Genomic DNA, 17,712 nt, shown 5'->3' on the forward strand with positions numbered 1-17,712 from the left:
TGGTTAACACTCTTCTCTTGTAGTACGGTGGCTCAGTGGTTAGCACTGTTATCTTACAGTATGGTGGCTCAGTGGTTAGCACTCTTCTCTTGCAGCACCATAGTTTCTCTTGATTCTTCGGTGAAAAATGAGAGAGCTCGGTATTGTGTTGCCTATCTGTGTCTAGAGGGCATTTGGTCCAGTATGTTATCATCCTTTTACGTAGAAATGGAGGGCCACGGTGTGAAGACTAAGGAGTGGGGGCCGTGTTCTCTGTATGTGTACATTAACCCCTCGGTTAAGCAGTGTCTATCTTCTGCAGGGCCATGTGAGGGTGCCCTTGGTTTGGAAGATGGCCGGGTACATTACAAGCAGCTGACCGCATCTTCTCACAAGGAGAATAATCCACCAGATGCCGGACGTCTGAACATTGTGCCAAACATGTGAGCGCCCCGTAGCCACATCTTACCTGGGGCCGGGGGCAGAGCTGGGGGACGGTATCTGGGTTCAGGGAAATGTAGACAAGGGAGAAGGAGGAGATGACATGAACCCACACTTTATCTTCTGCCTCCTCCACAGCCTGAACATTGTGCCCGGCTGGCGTCCACTGGACTCTGACAAACATCCCTTCTTCCAAGTAGACTTCCTGCAGCCCACCTTCATCTCCGCTGTTGTCACTCAGGGTGGTCGGCAGTCAGGGGGTTACGTCACCAAATATCGCCTGATGTACAGCAATGATGGGAAAGTATTCCACAACTACACCGGGAGAGGAGCCAACTCCCAGCAGGATGCACAGGTGAGGCACCTTCGTGGGTTATCATCTCATGACTCCTGGGTTGATGTCATTCTTCTTCTCCCGCACCGTAGACTTGGACTATTCCTCACCTCCTACAATACAGACACTTGGAATACTTTCAGTCTTCGGTTTGATCTGATGTATTTCTTCTTTTTCATGAATCAGGTCTTTGAAGCCAATACTGACAGTAGCACCGCGGCGAGACGGGAGCTGAGCGGCGCCTTACTGACTCGTTACCTTCGTATACATCCTATGGAGTATCACCAGGCCATCTACCTGCGCAGTGAGGTCATCGGATGTTCTTATGGTGAGTCTATGGAGAAGCTCGCTGCTTGTAGATAAGATCTGTCCCATGGATGAGCAGCAGAGCAGACTTCAGTGCAGCAAATAGCATGACACAGCATCTGATAGTATGGAGAAGTATCGGAGAACCTTCCCCGAGATGACTGAGGCCGCAAATCACACATTGAAGGTCAAGAAATAAATGGTGCACGTACATCTCCTTACTGAGGAGTCATTGCAGTGCATTGTGGGACATTCAGACATTATTTTGATCTTATCACGTGTCTGGATTTGACTTCATGGTGACATTTTCCTCTAGCAGAGCCCACGGGACCCCCGACCACGAGAAGCTCAGGCGCAGTCACCACCTTTATCTTCCCTGGAGAAGCAAAACCAACTCACTGCCAGCCGGGGGAATTTGAGTGTAGCAGCGGTGAGTGCGTTAACGCCTCCAGATCCCTGTGTGACGGGAAAGCGGACTGCCGGGACTTCTCTGATGAGGAAGGATGTGGTAAGACGCCTGTGTGTGATGTCACCATTATATCTGTTATCAGTCTACCCGGGGTGAAGATATTGTACAAGGAAGAGCGCGTGACACCGGGCGACTGTCGGCTAAAAACTTCTGTTATGGAGTAAAAGTTCACAATTATTGCGCAGTGAAAACGTTTTCAGCAATCGCACGATCACAGAGAATTTCCCGTTTATCGTTGATGGAATCTCTCATGATATAAACAATACAGCTTGTCGCGTTATATCTCCTCGTGTAAACAGACATCCGATAGTCGTAATCAGACGAGACCGGAGTTGAGACAAGCGACCTCAAAAACTAGAGAAATGACGTAAAACTATATGATCATTGTCACATATAAATCCATGTCTATTCAATGCTAACTACTCGATATATTACAGATCGGCGCTCGTTTTTTTCTTCATGGGTCTCTCTGTCTCTGCGGTCTGGGCCTCTCTGTCTCTGTGGTCTGGGCCTCTCAGTCTCTGTGGTCTGGGCCTCTCAGTCTCTGTGGTCTGGATCTCTCAGTTTCAGTCTCTGTAGTCTGGGTCTCTATCTCTGCGGTCTTGAAGTCTCTGTGGTCTGGGTCTCTCAGTTTAAGTCTCTGTGGCCTGAGCCTCTCTGTCTCTGTGGTCTGGGCTCTCTGTCTCTGTGGTCTGGGTCTCTCAGTCTCTGTGGTCTGGGTCTTTCAGTTTCAGTCTCTGCAGTCTTGACTTCTCTGTCTCTGTGGTCTGGGTCTCTGTCTCTGTGGTCTTGACCTTTCTGTCTCTGTAGTCTGGGTCTCTCAGTTTCAGTCTCTGTGGTCTGGTTCTCAATCTCTGTGGTCTGGGCCTCTCAGTCTCTGTGGTTTTGACCTCTCTGTCTCTGTCGTCTGGGTCTCTCAGTTTCAGTCTCTGTGGTCTGGGCCTCTCAGTCTCTGTGGTCTGGGTCTCTGTCTCTGTGGTCTTGACCTTTCTGTCTCTGTGGTCTGGGTCTCTCAGTTTCAGTCTCTGTGGTCTGGTTCTCAATCTCTGTGGTCTGGGCCTCTCAGTCTCTGTGGTTTTGACCTCTCTGTCTCTGTCGTCTGGGTCTCTCAGTTTCAGTCTCTGTGGTCTGGGTCTCTGTCTCTGCGGTCTTGACCTCTGTTTCTCTGTGGTCTGGGCCTCCCAGTCTCTGTGGTCTTTACCTCTCTGTGTGTATATATATATATATAGTTTGGACCCACAGAAGATGCTGTAATAACGTGTGCTAGTTCCCTGTCCTTGTCAGAAGCAGAAGTCTCGTGTCACCCCTCGGCCTCAGTGATTTGTACCTCCCAGGACTGTTTGGTGGGACCTCTAGTTCGTACATATTGCAGATTCCCTCAAATCTGAAGTATAAATACTGTATCTGCCTGAGAAAGGTCCCCAACGTCCCGTGAATGTGACCCTTATACAGAGGAGCAATGTATGTAATGTGAGGGGGTGAGACGTGTTCTGATCTGACTGTCTGTATTTTCGTGCCAGGTGTTCTTCCTCCGGTATTGGGGACCGCCACGACCGGTAAGTTCTCCCGCTTGTCATCCACACCTGGAGTTTCTATCTGTTCCTCACACTCCTGACATGTAATTACCTTTCCCTACACAGGTGTCAGTGGTCAGGTTCACACAGTCATGTGACGCTGAAGTGATGCATTATGGGGCCTATAATGACACCATGCAGAATTATACATCCTATATCATACCCTACCATCCTAATAGTAATCTACAGAGAGGGGGGTACATAAATATACATTTATGTGGTGACCGGAATTGTTCTTTAAATGTAAGACCTGAGCTGATTTTACCTAATAAAAACAAATAAAAGCTCATTCATGTTCTGCATCATAAGGAATAAAACTTCTTACCAACTCTCAAAAGTCCAGGGCACGTAACCAAAAAAACATTGGGTGAAATGAATAACAGTGCCGTACAATACAGTGTCCAGATAACAGTGCCATACAGTACAGTGTCCAGATAACAGTGCCATACAGTACAGTGCACAGATAACAGTGCCATACAGTACAGTGCCAACTTAACAGTGCCATACAGCACAGTGCCGAGATAACAGTGCCATACAGTACAGTGCCCAGATAACAGTGCCATACAGTACAGTGCCAACTTAACAGTGCCATACAGCACAGTGCCGAGATAACAGTGCCATACAGTAGAGTGCCAAGATAACAGTGCCATACAGTACAGTGCCCAGATAACAGTGCCATACAATACAGTGCGCACATAACAGTGCCATACAATACAGTGCCCAGATAACAGTGCCATACAGTACAGTGCCAAGATAACAGTGCTGTACAGTACAGTGCCAAGATAACAGTGCCATACAGTACAGTGCCAAGATAACAGTGCCATACAGTAGAGTGCCAAGATAACAGTGCCATACAATACAGTGCCAAGATAACAGTGCCATACAGTACAGTGCCAACTTAACAGTGCCATACAGCACAGTGCCGAGATAACAGTGCCATACAGTAGAGTGCCAAGATAACAGTGCCATACAGTACAGTGCCCAGATAACAGTGCCATACAATACAGTGCGCACATAACAGTGCCATACAATACAGTGCCCAGATAACAGTGCCATACAGTACAGTGCCAAGATAACAGTGCTGTACAGTACAGTGCCAAGATAACAGTGCCATACAGTACAGTGCCAAGATAACAGTGCCATACAGTAGAGTGCCAAGATAACAGTGCCATACAATACAGTGCCCAGATAACAGTGCCATACAGTACAGTGCCCAGATAACAGTGCCATACAATACAGTGCCCAGATAACAGTGCTCTACAATACAGTGCCCAGATAACAGTGCCATAGAGTACAGCAGTGCCCAAATAACAGTGCCATACAATACAGTGCCCAGATAACAGTGCCATACAATACAGTGCCCAGATAACAGTGCCGTACAGTACAGTGCCAAGATAACAGTGCCATACAGTACAGTGCCAAGATAACAGTGCCATACAGCACAGTGCCGAGATAACAGTGCCATACAGTACAGTGCCAAGATAACAGTGCCATACAGTACAGTGCCCAGATAACAGTGCCATACAATACAGTGCGCAGATAACAGTGCCGTACCATACAGTGCCCAGATAACAGTGCCATACAGTACAGTGGCAAGATAACAGTGCCATACAATACATTGCCCAGATAACAGTGCCATAGAGTACAGTGCCCAAATAACAGTGTCATACAGTACAGTGCCCAGATAACAGTGCCATGGTGCCCAGATAACAGTGCCATACAGCACAGTGCCCAACTAACAGTGCTATATAGTAGTGCCCAAATAACAGTGCCCAGATAACAGTACCATACAATACAGTGCCCAGATAATGTTGCCATACAATACAGAGCCCAAATAACAGTGCCATACAGTACAGTGCTTAAATAACAGTGCCATACACTACGGTGCCCAGATAACAGTGCCATACAATATAGTGCCCAGATAAAGGTGCCATACAGTATAGTGCCCAAGAAACCGTACCATACAGTATAGTGCCCAAATAACACTGCCATACTGTACAGTACTTAAATAACAGTGCCATACAGTACAGCGCCCAGATAACAGTGCCATACAGTGCAGTGCCCAGATATAAGTGCCATATAGTATAGTGCTTAAATAACAGTGCCATACAATACAGTGCCCAGATAACAGTGCCATACAATACAGTGCCCAGATAACGGTGACATACAGTACAGTGCCCAAATAACAGTACCATGCCCAAATAACAGTTCCATACTGTACAGTACTTAAATAACAGTGCCATACAGTACAGTGCCAAGATAACAGTGCCATACAGTACAGTGCCAAGATAACAGTGCCATACAATACAGTGCCCAGATAACAGTGCCATACAGTACAGTGCCAAGATAAAAGTGCCATACAATAGAGTGCCCAGATAACAGTGCTCTACAATACAGTGCCCAGATAACAGTGCCATACAGTACAGTGCCCAAATAACAGTGCCATACAATACAGTGCCCAGATAACAGGGCCATACAATACAGTGCCCAGATAACAGTGCCATACAGTACAGTGCCCAGATAACCGTGGCATACAGTACAGTGCCCAGATAACAGTGACATACAGTACAGTGTCCAGATAACAGTGCTGTACAATACAGTGCCCAGATAACAGTTCTGTACAATACAGTGCCCAGATAACAGTGCCTTACTGTACAGTGCCCAAATAACATTGCCATACAATACATTGCCCAGATAACAGTGCCATATCATACAGTGCCCAGATAACAGTGCCATACAATACAGTGTCCAGATGAACGTGTCATACAGTACAGTGCCCAGATAACAGTGCCATACTGTACAGTACTTAAATAACAGTGCCATACAGTACAGCGCCCAGATAACAGTGCCATACAGTGCAGTGCCCAGATATAAGTGCCATATAGTATAGTGCTTAAATAACAGTGCCATACAATACAGTGCCCAGATAACAGTGCCATACAATACAGTGCCCAGATAACGGTGACATACAGTACAGTGCCCAAATAACAGTACCATGCCCAAATAACAGTTCCATACTGTACAGTACTTAAATAACAGTGCCATACAGTACAGTGCCAAGATAACAGTGCCATACAGTAAAGTGCCAAGATAACAGTGCCATACAATACAGTGCCCAGATTACAGTGCCATACAGTACAGTGCCAAGATAAAAGTGCCATACAATAGAGTGCCCAGATAACAGTGCTCTACAATACAGTGCCCAGATAACAGTGCCATACAGTACAGTGCCCAAATAACAGTGCCATACAATACAGTGCCCAGATAACAGGGCCATACAATACAGTGCCCAGATAACAGTGCCATACAGTACAGTGCCCAGATAACCGTGGCATACAGTACAGTGCCCAGATAACAGTGACATACAGTACAGTGTTCAGATAACAGTGCTGTACAATACAGTGCCCAGATAACAGTTCTGTACAATACAGTGCCCATATAACAGTGCCTTACTGTACAGTGCCCAAATAACATTGCCATACAATACATTGCCCAGATAACAGTGCCATATCATACAGTGCCCAGATAACAGTGCCATACAATACAGTGTCCAGATGAAAGTGTCATACAGTACAGTGCCCAGATAACAGTGCCATAGTGCCCAGGTAACAGTGCCATGCAGAACAGTGCCCAACTAACAGTGCTATATAGTAGTGCCCAAATAACAGTGCAATACAATACAGTGCCCAGATAACTGTACCATACAATACAGTGCCCAGATAATGTTGCCATACAATACAGAGCCCAAATAACAGTGCCATACAGTACAGTGCTTAAATAACAGTGCCATACACTACGGTGCCCAGATAACAGTGCCATACAATATAGTGCCCAGATAAAGGTGCCATACAGTATAGTGCCAAAGAAACAGTACGATACAGTATAGTGCCCAAATAACAGTGCCATACTGTACAGTACTTAAATAACAGTGCCATACAGTGCAGTGCCCAGATATAAGTGCCATACAATACAGTGCCCAGATATAAGTGCCATATAGTATAGTTCTTAAATAACAGTGCCATACAATACAGTGCCCAGATAACAGTGCCATACAATACAGTGCCCAGATAACGGTGACATACAGTACAGTGCCCAAATAACAGTACCATGCCCAAATAACAGTTCCATACTGTACAGTACTTAAATAACAGTGCCATACAGTACAGTGCCCAGATAACAGTGCCATACAGTAGTGCCCAAATAACAGTACCATGCAGTATAGTGCCCAAATAACAGTGCCATATAATACAGTGCCCAGATAACAGTACCATGCCCAAATAACAGTTCCATACTGTACAGTACTTAAATAACAGTGCCATACAGTACAGTGCCCAAATAACAGTACCATGCAGTATAGTGCCCAAATAACAGTGCCATATAATACAGTGCCCAGATAACAGTGCCATGCAGTACAGTGCCCAGATAACAGTAACATAAAGTGCAGTGCCCAGATAACAGTGCTGTACAATACAGTGCCCAGATAACAGTGACATACAGAACAGTGCCCAAATAACAGTACCATGCAGTATAGTGCCCAAATAACAGTGCCATATAATACAATGCCCAAATAATAGTGCCATGCAGTACAGTGCCCAGATAACCGTGACACAATACAGTGCCCAGACAACAGTGCCATACAATTCAGTGCCGTACAGTACAGTGCCCAGATAACAGTGCCATGCAGTACAGTGCACAGATAACAGTGCCATACAGTACAGTGAACAGATAACAGTGCAATACAGTACAGTGCACAGATAACAGTGCCATACTGTACAGTGCCCAAATAACAGTGCCATACAGTAGTGCCCAAATAACAGTGCCATACAGTAGTGCCCAAATAACAGTACCATGTAATACAGTGCCCATATAACAGCACCATCCATAGTCATATAATACAGTGCCCAGATAACAGTGACATACAATACAGTGCCCAGATAACAGTGCTGTACAATACAGTGCCCAGATAACAGTGCCATAAAATACAGTGCCCAGATAACAGTGCCATACAGTACAGTGCCCAGATAACAGTGCCATACCGTACAGTGCCCAAATAACAGCACCATACAGTACCAAATAACAGTACTATATAATCTAGTGCCCAGATAACAATACCATACAATACAGTGCCCAGATAACAGTGCCATACAATACAATGCCCAAACAACAGTGCCATACAGTATAGTGCCCAAATAACAGTGCCATACAATTGTCTAAATACTCATCCTACACAGTGCTGCCACCACCTTACATTGCCAAACCAATATATTTTACAGTGTCTAAGTAACAGTGCCACACAATGCCACCAAACAGTGTTTAAATAATTCAGTGACCACATAACAGCTGTACACATAGAGTAATCTAAGAACAGTGCTACACAACAGCTACATAATACTGCTAAACAATTCATATTAAGATTCAGGCCGTCTGTGGCGCCCCCTTCTGTAGGAGCAGCTGATATTTCTTGTGCAATCGCACAGGTCGTATACCCCTTACACCCCTTACACCCTTACACCTCCAGGTCACCCCTTAGAGTTTTGATATTTCCTAAACCTTTAGGAATAGAGGTCGGAGATGTAGAATATTTTAGTGAGTTATCATGTAGACTATGATGACCTCTGTGTCCTCTTCTCCCACAGAACTACACACTGCACCTATGGACCTTCCAGCTTCGGCTTGGAGTCAGCCAGGCTCTCCACTCCCTGGAGATATCGGAGAACCAGGAATAAATTATCAGTCCCAGCCGACTGGAAGTCCAGGTATAATAAGTGTGAAACCCGGGAAGAGAACAACCCCAGCTAAAGCTGATACAACTCAACCCGGCTTTCAGGAAGAGCATCAAGTCAGTGGAAAACCTGGTATCAGAGTCCCGGAAAGACCAGAGCATACATTGGAATCTGCCTCCAGGAGCCCAAAACCTTCCATGGTGTCTCCTGATTTTTTGGGCACTGTTGGAACTATTCCGCCACCATCATTATTGGGCAGTACTCCATTGATGGCTGCAGTCACATCTAGAAGAGGGGGTGTATCGGGAGGTCCTGGCCTTCGTCCCAGTGAATTCCAAACTGGCATTCCTGGGTTGGCCACTCCTTTTGCTGGTAAGGACACATGGACATTGGACACAAATGTAGATGACAGTTCCCCACACACAGGTTTTCCAGGATTGAGTATAGAACGAGGATTGACAGGAATGAGATCCTCTCCCACAAGAGCTCCTGGACCTGGTGAAGATATTTCATATCACACCACATCACCACAATATGGTGGTGAGAGCATAACATTCCCTCCATCTGGGTTGAGGACAGAACTCCCAGGTCTAATAGTGGAGAGCTTGACTCTTCCAGGACAAACACAGGGTAGGACCGTTGGTCCAATGACCAAAGAATCTCCAACTGGGATACCAGAATTAGTCTCTAGACAAAGTCTTGGAGAAAGGTTGTCTTCAAGTCAAGCTTGGTCTTCTCCTTATGATCAGTCAGGTTCAACAGAGTCATTTATTAAAGTGGAGGCTCAGAGCACCCTCACCCCTACAGCTTCTAGGGGCAGTGGGGACACAGCTCTGAGGTCTGATGTTTTTGTTGTACCGGATGGACATCCTTCTAGCTTGAAGCCTGGTTCTGGTACAGTGGTTATTTGGAAGGAGCCCATCGAGGTTCCACCAGAAAAGGGCTCAGAGGAGAGTCACAATAGACCAGGGGGTCGTGAAGGACATCATATTATTCATACATATGAAGGTTTGTATAAAGTCCTGTTCTAGGTTATTGTTCTAGTGATACCATATACGAAGAATAGCTCTAGACATTATCACACCGGTGCAGAGCTTTAGGTAAGAAGCAACCTGACCAAAGATCTGATCGTGTACATTTCCGAGTCTTACACTCCAGTCACATAAAACGCTCCATATTCATAATGTGCTGTAAATTTATCTTTGGTCATTTTCTTGCACCAGACTATTTTACTGTGCCCGCTATACTCACCACACATCCCACATTGTGCTAGAGAGCGTGCACTGTTCAAGACCGGTCAGAAGTGAGGTACTGCAGCCTGAGAGCTAACAGAAAAGCAGCAGAAGTGTCCATGGATGTGACTGGAGTGTAAGACACAAAACTGCTGCAAAAATCATGCATATAAAGTGCAGTAAGACGTTCATCATTCATTCTAGATTGATTATGTAGATTTATGTAAAATCATCTCTGTGATGCAGCAAACAGTAGATGAGATCTGACTCCAGCGGTCCGAACCCTCAACACTATGAGATTAGCTACAGTATTCCCATAGACCTTAATAATAGCAGAGCAGAGAATTGTCACCATGACATGAAGTACTGGAGCATGTATGATGTCACTGGTCACTATAACATGAAGTACTGGAGCATGTATGATGTCACTGGTCACCTGACATGAAGTACTGGAGCATGTATGATGTCACTGGTCACCTGACATGAAGTACTGGAGCATGTGTGATGTCACTGGTCACCTGACATGAAGTACTGGAGCATGTGTGATGTCACTGGTTTACTATAACATGAAGTACTGGAGCATGTATGATGTCACTGGTCACCTGACATGAAGTACTGGAGCATGTATGATGTCACTGGTCACCTGACATGAAGTACTGGAGCATGTGTGATGTCACTGGTCACCTGACATGAAGTACTGGAGCATGTGTGATGTCACTGGTCACTATAACATGAAGTACTGGAGCATGTATGATGTCACTGGTCACCTGACATGAAGTACTGGAGCATGTGTGATGTCACTGGTCACTATGACATGAAGTACTGGAGCATGTATGATGTCACTGGTCACCTGACATGAAGTACTGGAGCATGTGTGATGTCACTGGTTACTATGACATGAAGTACTGGAGCATGTATGATGTCACTGGTCACCTGACATGAAGTACTGGAGCATGTATGATGTCACTGGTCACCTGACATGAAGTACTGGAGCATGTATGATGTCACTGGTCACCTGACATGAAGTACTGGAGCATGTATGATGTCACTGGTCACTATGACATGAAGTACTGGAGCAAGTATGATATCACTGGTTACTATGACATGAAGTACTGGAGCATGTATGATGTCACTGATCACCTGACATGAAGTACTGGAGCATGTATGATGTCACTGGTCACTATGACATGAAGTACTGGAGCATGTATGATGTATCACTGGTCACCATGACATGAAGTACTGGAGCATGTATGATGTCACTGGTCACCTGACATGAAGTACTGGAGCATGTATGATGTCACTAGTCACCTGACATGAAGTACTGGAGCATGTGTGATGTCACTGGTCACTATGACATGAAGTACTGGAGCATGTATGATGTATCACTGGTCACTATGACATGAAGTACTGGAGCACGTATGATGTCACTGGTCACCATGAGATGAAGTACTGGAGCATGTATGATGTCACTGGTCACTATGACATGAAGTACTGGAGCATGTATGATGTCACTGGTCACCATGACATGAAGTACTGGAGCATGTATGATGTATCACTGGTCACCATGACATGAAGTACTGGAGCATGTATGATGTATCACTGGTCACCATGACATAAAGTACTAGAGCATGTGTGATGTCACTGGTCACTATGACATGAAGTACTGGAGCATGTATGATGTCACGGGTCACTATGACATGAAGTACTGGAGCATGTATGATGTCACTGGTCACCATGACATGAAGTAGTGGAGCATGTATGATGTCACCGGTCACTATGACATGAAGTACTGGAGCATGTATGATGTCACTATGACATGAAGTACTGGAGCATGTATGATGTCACTATGACATAAAGTACTGGAGCATGTATGATGTCACTGGTCACCATGACATGAGGTACTGGAGCATGTATGATGTCACTGGTCACCATGACATGAAGTACTGGAGCATGTATGATGTCACTGGTTACTATGACATGAAATACTGGAGCGTGTATGATATATCACTGGTCACCTGACATGAAGTACTGGAGCATGTATGATGTCACTGGTCACTATGACATGAAGTACTGGAGCGTGTATGATGTATCACTGGTCACTATGACATGAAGTACTGGAGCATGTATGATGTCACTGGTCACCATGACATGAAGTAGTGGAGCATGTATGATGTCACTGGTCACTATGACATGAAGTACTGGAGCATGTATGATGTCACTGGTCACCATGACATGAAGTACTGGAGCATGTATTATGTATCACTGGTCACCATGACATGAAGTACTGGAGCATGTATGATGTCACTGGTCACTATGACATGAAGTACTGGAGCATGTATGATGTCACTGGTCACTATGACATGAGGTACTGGAGCATGTATGATGTCACTGGTCACCATGACATGAGGTACTGGAGCATGTATGATTTATCACTGGTCACCATGACATGAAGTAGTGGAGCATGTATGATGTCACTGGTCACTATGACATGAAGTACTGGAGCGTGTATGATGTCACTGGTTACTATGACATGAAGTACTGGAGCATGTATGATGTCACTCGTCACTATGACATAAAGTACTGGAGTATGTATGATGTCACTGGTCACCATGACATGAAGTAGTGGAGCATGTATGATGTCACTGGTCACTATGACATGAAGTACTAGAGCATGTATGATGTCACTCGTCACTATGACATAAAGTACTGGAGTATGTATGATGTCACTGGTCACTATGACATGAAGTAGTGGAGCATGTATGATGTCACTCGTCACTATGACATGAAGTACTGGAGCATGTATGATGTCACTGGTCACCATGACATGAGGTACTGGAGCATGTATGATGTATCACTGGTCACCATGACATGAAGTAGTGGAGCATGTATGATGTCACTAGTCACTATGACATGAAGTACTGGAGCATGTATGATGTCACTGGTCACTGTGACATGAAGTACTGGAGCATGTATGATGTCACTGGTCAGCATGTATGATGTCACTGGTTACTATGACATGAAATACTGGAGCGTGTATGATATATCACTGGTCACCATGACATGAAGTACTGGAGCATGTATGATGTCACTGGTCACCTGACATGAAGTACTGGAGCATGTATGATGTCACTGGTCACTATGACATGAAGTACTGGAGCATGTATGATGTCACTGGTCACCATGACATGAGGTACTGGAGCATGTATGATGTCACTGGTAACTATGACATGAAGTAGTGGAGCATGTATGATGTCACTGGTCACTATGACATGAAGTACTGGAGCGTGTATGATGGCACTGGTTACTATGACATGAATACTGGAGCGTGTATGATGTATCACTGATCACCATGACATGAAGTACTGGAGCATGTATGATGTCACTGGTCACCATAACATGAAGTACTGGAGCAGGTATGATGTCACTGGTCACTATGACATGAAGTAGTGGAGCATGTATGATGTCACTGGTCACTGTGACATGAAGTACTGGAGCATGTATGATGTCACTGGTCACTATGACATGAAGTACTGGAGCATGTATGATGTCACTGGTCACCATAACATGAAGTACTGGAGCATGTATGATGTCACTGGTCACCATAACATGAAGTACTGGAGCGTGTATGATGTCACTGGTCACTATGACATGAAGTAGTGGAGCATGTATGATGTCACTGGTCACTGTGACATGAAGTACTGGAGCATGTATGATGTCACTGGTCACTATGACATGAAGTACTGGAGCATGTATGATGTCACTGGTCACCATAACATGAAGTACTGGAGCATGTATGATGTCACTGGTTACTATGACATGAAGTACTAGAGCATGTATGATGTCACTGGTCACCATGACATGAGGTACTGGAGCATGTATGATGTATCACTGGTCACCATGACATGAAGTAGTGGAGCATGTATGATGTCACTGGTTACTATGACTTGAAGTACTGGAGCATGTATGATGTCACTGGTCACTATGACATGAAGTACTGGAGCATGTATGATGTCACTCGTCACAATGACATGAAGTACTGGAGCATGTATCATGTCACTGGTCACCATGACATGAGGTACTGGAGCATGTATGATGTATCACTGGTCACCATGACATGAAGTAGTGGAGCATGTATGATTTCACTGGTCACTATGACATGAAGTACTGGAGCATGTATGATGTCAATGGTCACTATGACATGAAGTACTGGAGCATGTATGATGTCACTGGTCACTATGACCTGAAGTAGTGGAGCATGTATGATGTCACTCGTCACTATGACATGAAGTACTGGAGCATGTATGATGTCACTGGTCACCATGACATGAGGTACTGGAGCATGTATGATGTATCACTGGTCACCATGACATGAAGTAGTGGAGCATGTATGATGTCACTGGTCACTATGACATGAAGTACTGGAGCATGTATGATGTCACTGGTCACTATGACATGAAGTACTGGAGCATGTATGATGTCACTGGTCACTATGACATGAAGTAGTGGAGCATGTATGATGTCACTCGTCACTATGACATGAAGTACTGGAGCATATATGATGTCACTGGTCACCATGACATGAGGTACTGGAGCATGTGTGATGTATCACTGGTCACCATGACATGAAGTAGTGGAGCATGTATGATGTCACTCGTCACTATGACATGAAGTACTGGAGCATGTATGATGTTACTCGTCACTATGACATGAAGTACTGGAGCATGTATGATGTCACTGGTCAGCATGTATGATGTCACTGGTTACTATGACATGAAATACTGGAGCGTGTATGATATATCACTGGTCACCATGACATGAAGTACTGGAGCATGTATGATGTCACTGGTCACCTGACATGAAGTACTGGAGCATTTATGATGTCACTGGTCACTATGACATGAAGTACTGGAGCATCTATGATGTCACTGGTCACTATGACATGAAGTAGTGGAGCATGTATGATGTCACTGGTCACTATGACATGAAGTACTGGAGCATGTATGATGTCACTGGTCACTATGACATGAAGTACTGGAGCATGTATGATGTCACTGGTCACCATGACATGAGGTACTGGAGCATGTATGATGTCACTGGTCACTATGACATGAAGTACTGGAGCATGTATGATGTATCACTGGTCACCATGACATGAAGTACTGGAGCATGTATGATGTCACTGGTCACTATGACATGAAGTACTGGAGCATGTATGATGTATCACTGGTCACCATGACATGAGGTACTGGAGCATGTATGATGTCACTGGTAACTATGACATGAAGTAGTGGAGCATGTATGATGTCACTGGTCACTATGACATGAAATACTGGAGCATGTATGATGTATCACTGGTCACCATGACATGAAGTACTGGAGCATGTATGATGTCACTGGTTACTATGACATGAAGTACTGGAGCATGTATGATGTCACTGGTCACCATGACATGAAGTACTGGAGCATGTATGATGTCACTGGTCACCTGACATGAAGTACTGGAGCATGTATGATGTCACTGGTTACTATGACATGAAATACTGGAGCGTGTATGATGTCACTGGTTACTATGACATGAAGTACTAGAGCATGTATGATGTCACTGGTCACTATGACATGAAGTACTGGAGCATTTATGATGTCACTGGTAACTATGACATGAAGTAGTGGAGCATGTATGATGTCACTGGTCACTATGACATGAAGTACTGGAGCATGTATGATGTCACTGATAACTATGACATGAAGTAGTGGAGCGTGTATGATGTCACTGGTCACTATAACATGAAGTACTGGAGCATGTATGATGTCACTGGTCACTATGACATGAAGTACTGGAGCATGTATGATGTATCACTGGTCACCATGACATGAAGTACTGGAGCATGTATGATGTCACTGGTCACTATGACATGAAGTACTGGAGCATGTATGATGTCACTGGTCACCATGACATGAAGTACTGGAGCATGAATGATGTCACTGGTCACTTTGACATGAAGTAGTGGAGCATGTATGATGTCACTGGTTACTATGACATGAGGTACTGGAGCATGTATGATGTCACTGGTCACTATGACATGAAGTAGTGGAGCATGTATGATGTCACTGGTCACTATGACATGAAGTACTGGAGCATCTATGATGTCACTGGTCACTATGACATGAAGTAGTGGAGCATGTATGATGTCACTGGTCACTATGACATGAAGTACTGGAGCATGTATGATGTCACTGGTCACTATGACATGAAGTACTGGAGCATGTATGATGTCACTGGTCACTATAACATGAAGTACTGGAGCATATATGATGTCACTGGTCACTATGACATAAAGTACTGGAGCATGTATGACGTCACTGGTCACCATGACATGAAGTACTGGAGCATGTATGATGTCACTGGTCACTATGACATGAAGTACTGAAGCATGTATGATGTCACTGGTCACCATGACATTAGGTACTGGAGCATGTATGATGTCACTGGTCACCATGACATGAAGTACTGGAGCATGTATGATGTCACTGGTTACTATGACATGAAATACTGGAGCGTGTATGATATATCACTGGTCACCATGACATGAAGTACTGGAGCATGTATGATGTCACTGGTCACCTGACATGAAGTACTGGAGCATGTATGATGTCACTGGTCACTATGGCATGAAGTACTGGAGCATGTGTGATGTCACTGGTCACTATGACATGAAGTACTGGAGCATGTATGATGTCACTGGTCACTATGACATGAAGTACTGGAGCGTGTATGATGTATCACTGGTCACCATGACATGAAGTAGCGGAGCATGTATGATGTCACTGGTCACCATAACATGAAGTACTGGAGCATGTATGATGTCACTGGTCACCATGACATGAAGTAGTGGAGCATGTATGATGTCACTAGTCACTATGACATGAAGTACTGGAGCATGTATGATGTCACTGGTCACTATGACATGAAATACTGGAGCATGTATGATGTCACTGGTCACCATGACATGAAGTAGTGGAGCATGTATGATGTCACTGGTCACTATGACATGAAGTACTGGAGCGTGTATGATGTCACTGGTCACTATGACATGAAGTACTGGAGCGTGTATGATGTCACTGGTTACTATGGCATGAAGTACTGGAGCATGTATGATGTCACTGGTCACCATGACATGAGGTACTGGAGCATGTATGATGTATCACTGGTCACTATGACATGAAGTACTGGAGCATGTATGATGTCACTGGTCACTATGACATGAAGTACTGGAGCATGTATGATGTCACTGGTCACTATGACATGAAGTAGTGGAGCATGTATGATGTCACGCGTCACTATGACATGAAGTACTGGAGCATGTATGATGTCACTGGTCACCATGACATGAGGTACTGGAGCATGTATGATGTATCACTGGTCACCATGACATGAAGTAGTGGAGCATGTATGATATCACTGGTCACTATGACATGAAGTACTGGAGCATGTATGATGTCACTCGTCACTATGACATGAAGTACTGGAGCATGTATGATGTCACTGGTCAGCATGTATGATGTCACTGGTTACTATGACATGAAATACTGGAGCATGTATGATATATCACTGGTCACCATGACATGAAGTACTGGAGCATGTATGATGTCACTG

The 17,712-nt window shown here is 44.7% G+C and overlaps 1 protein-coding gene across 1 annotated transcript in view; it reads left to right on the plus strand.

Annotated features, from left to right (window-relative positions):
* LOC142684354 (SCO-spondin-like) overlaps positions 1-17,712 on the plus strand; it is a gene marked incomplete at its 5' end in the record, with an annotated part of 350,250 nt that overhangs the window by 147,012 nt on the left and 185,526 nt on the right. Inside the window, 5 exon segments of the mRNA XM_075847515.1 lie at positions 302-422; positions 559-775; positions 941-1,082; positions 1,377-1,579; positions 8,706-9,267. Coding sequence (XP_075703630.1) covers positions 302-422; positions 559-775; positions 941-1,082; positions 1,377-1,579; positions 8,706-9,267 — 1,245 coding nt within the window.

Source organism: Rhinoderma darwinii, assembly GCF_050947455.1.
Source record: "Rhinoderma darwinii isolate aRhiDar2 chromosome 5 unlocalized genomic scaffold, aRhiDar2.hap1 SUPER_5_unloc_1, whole genome shotgun sequence".
NCBI classification, from domain to species: Eukaryota; Metazoa; Chordata; class Amphibia; order Anura; family Rhinodermatidae; genus Rhinoderma; species Rhinoderma darwinii.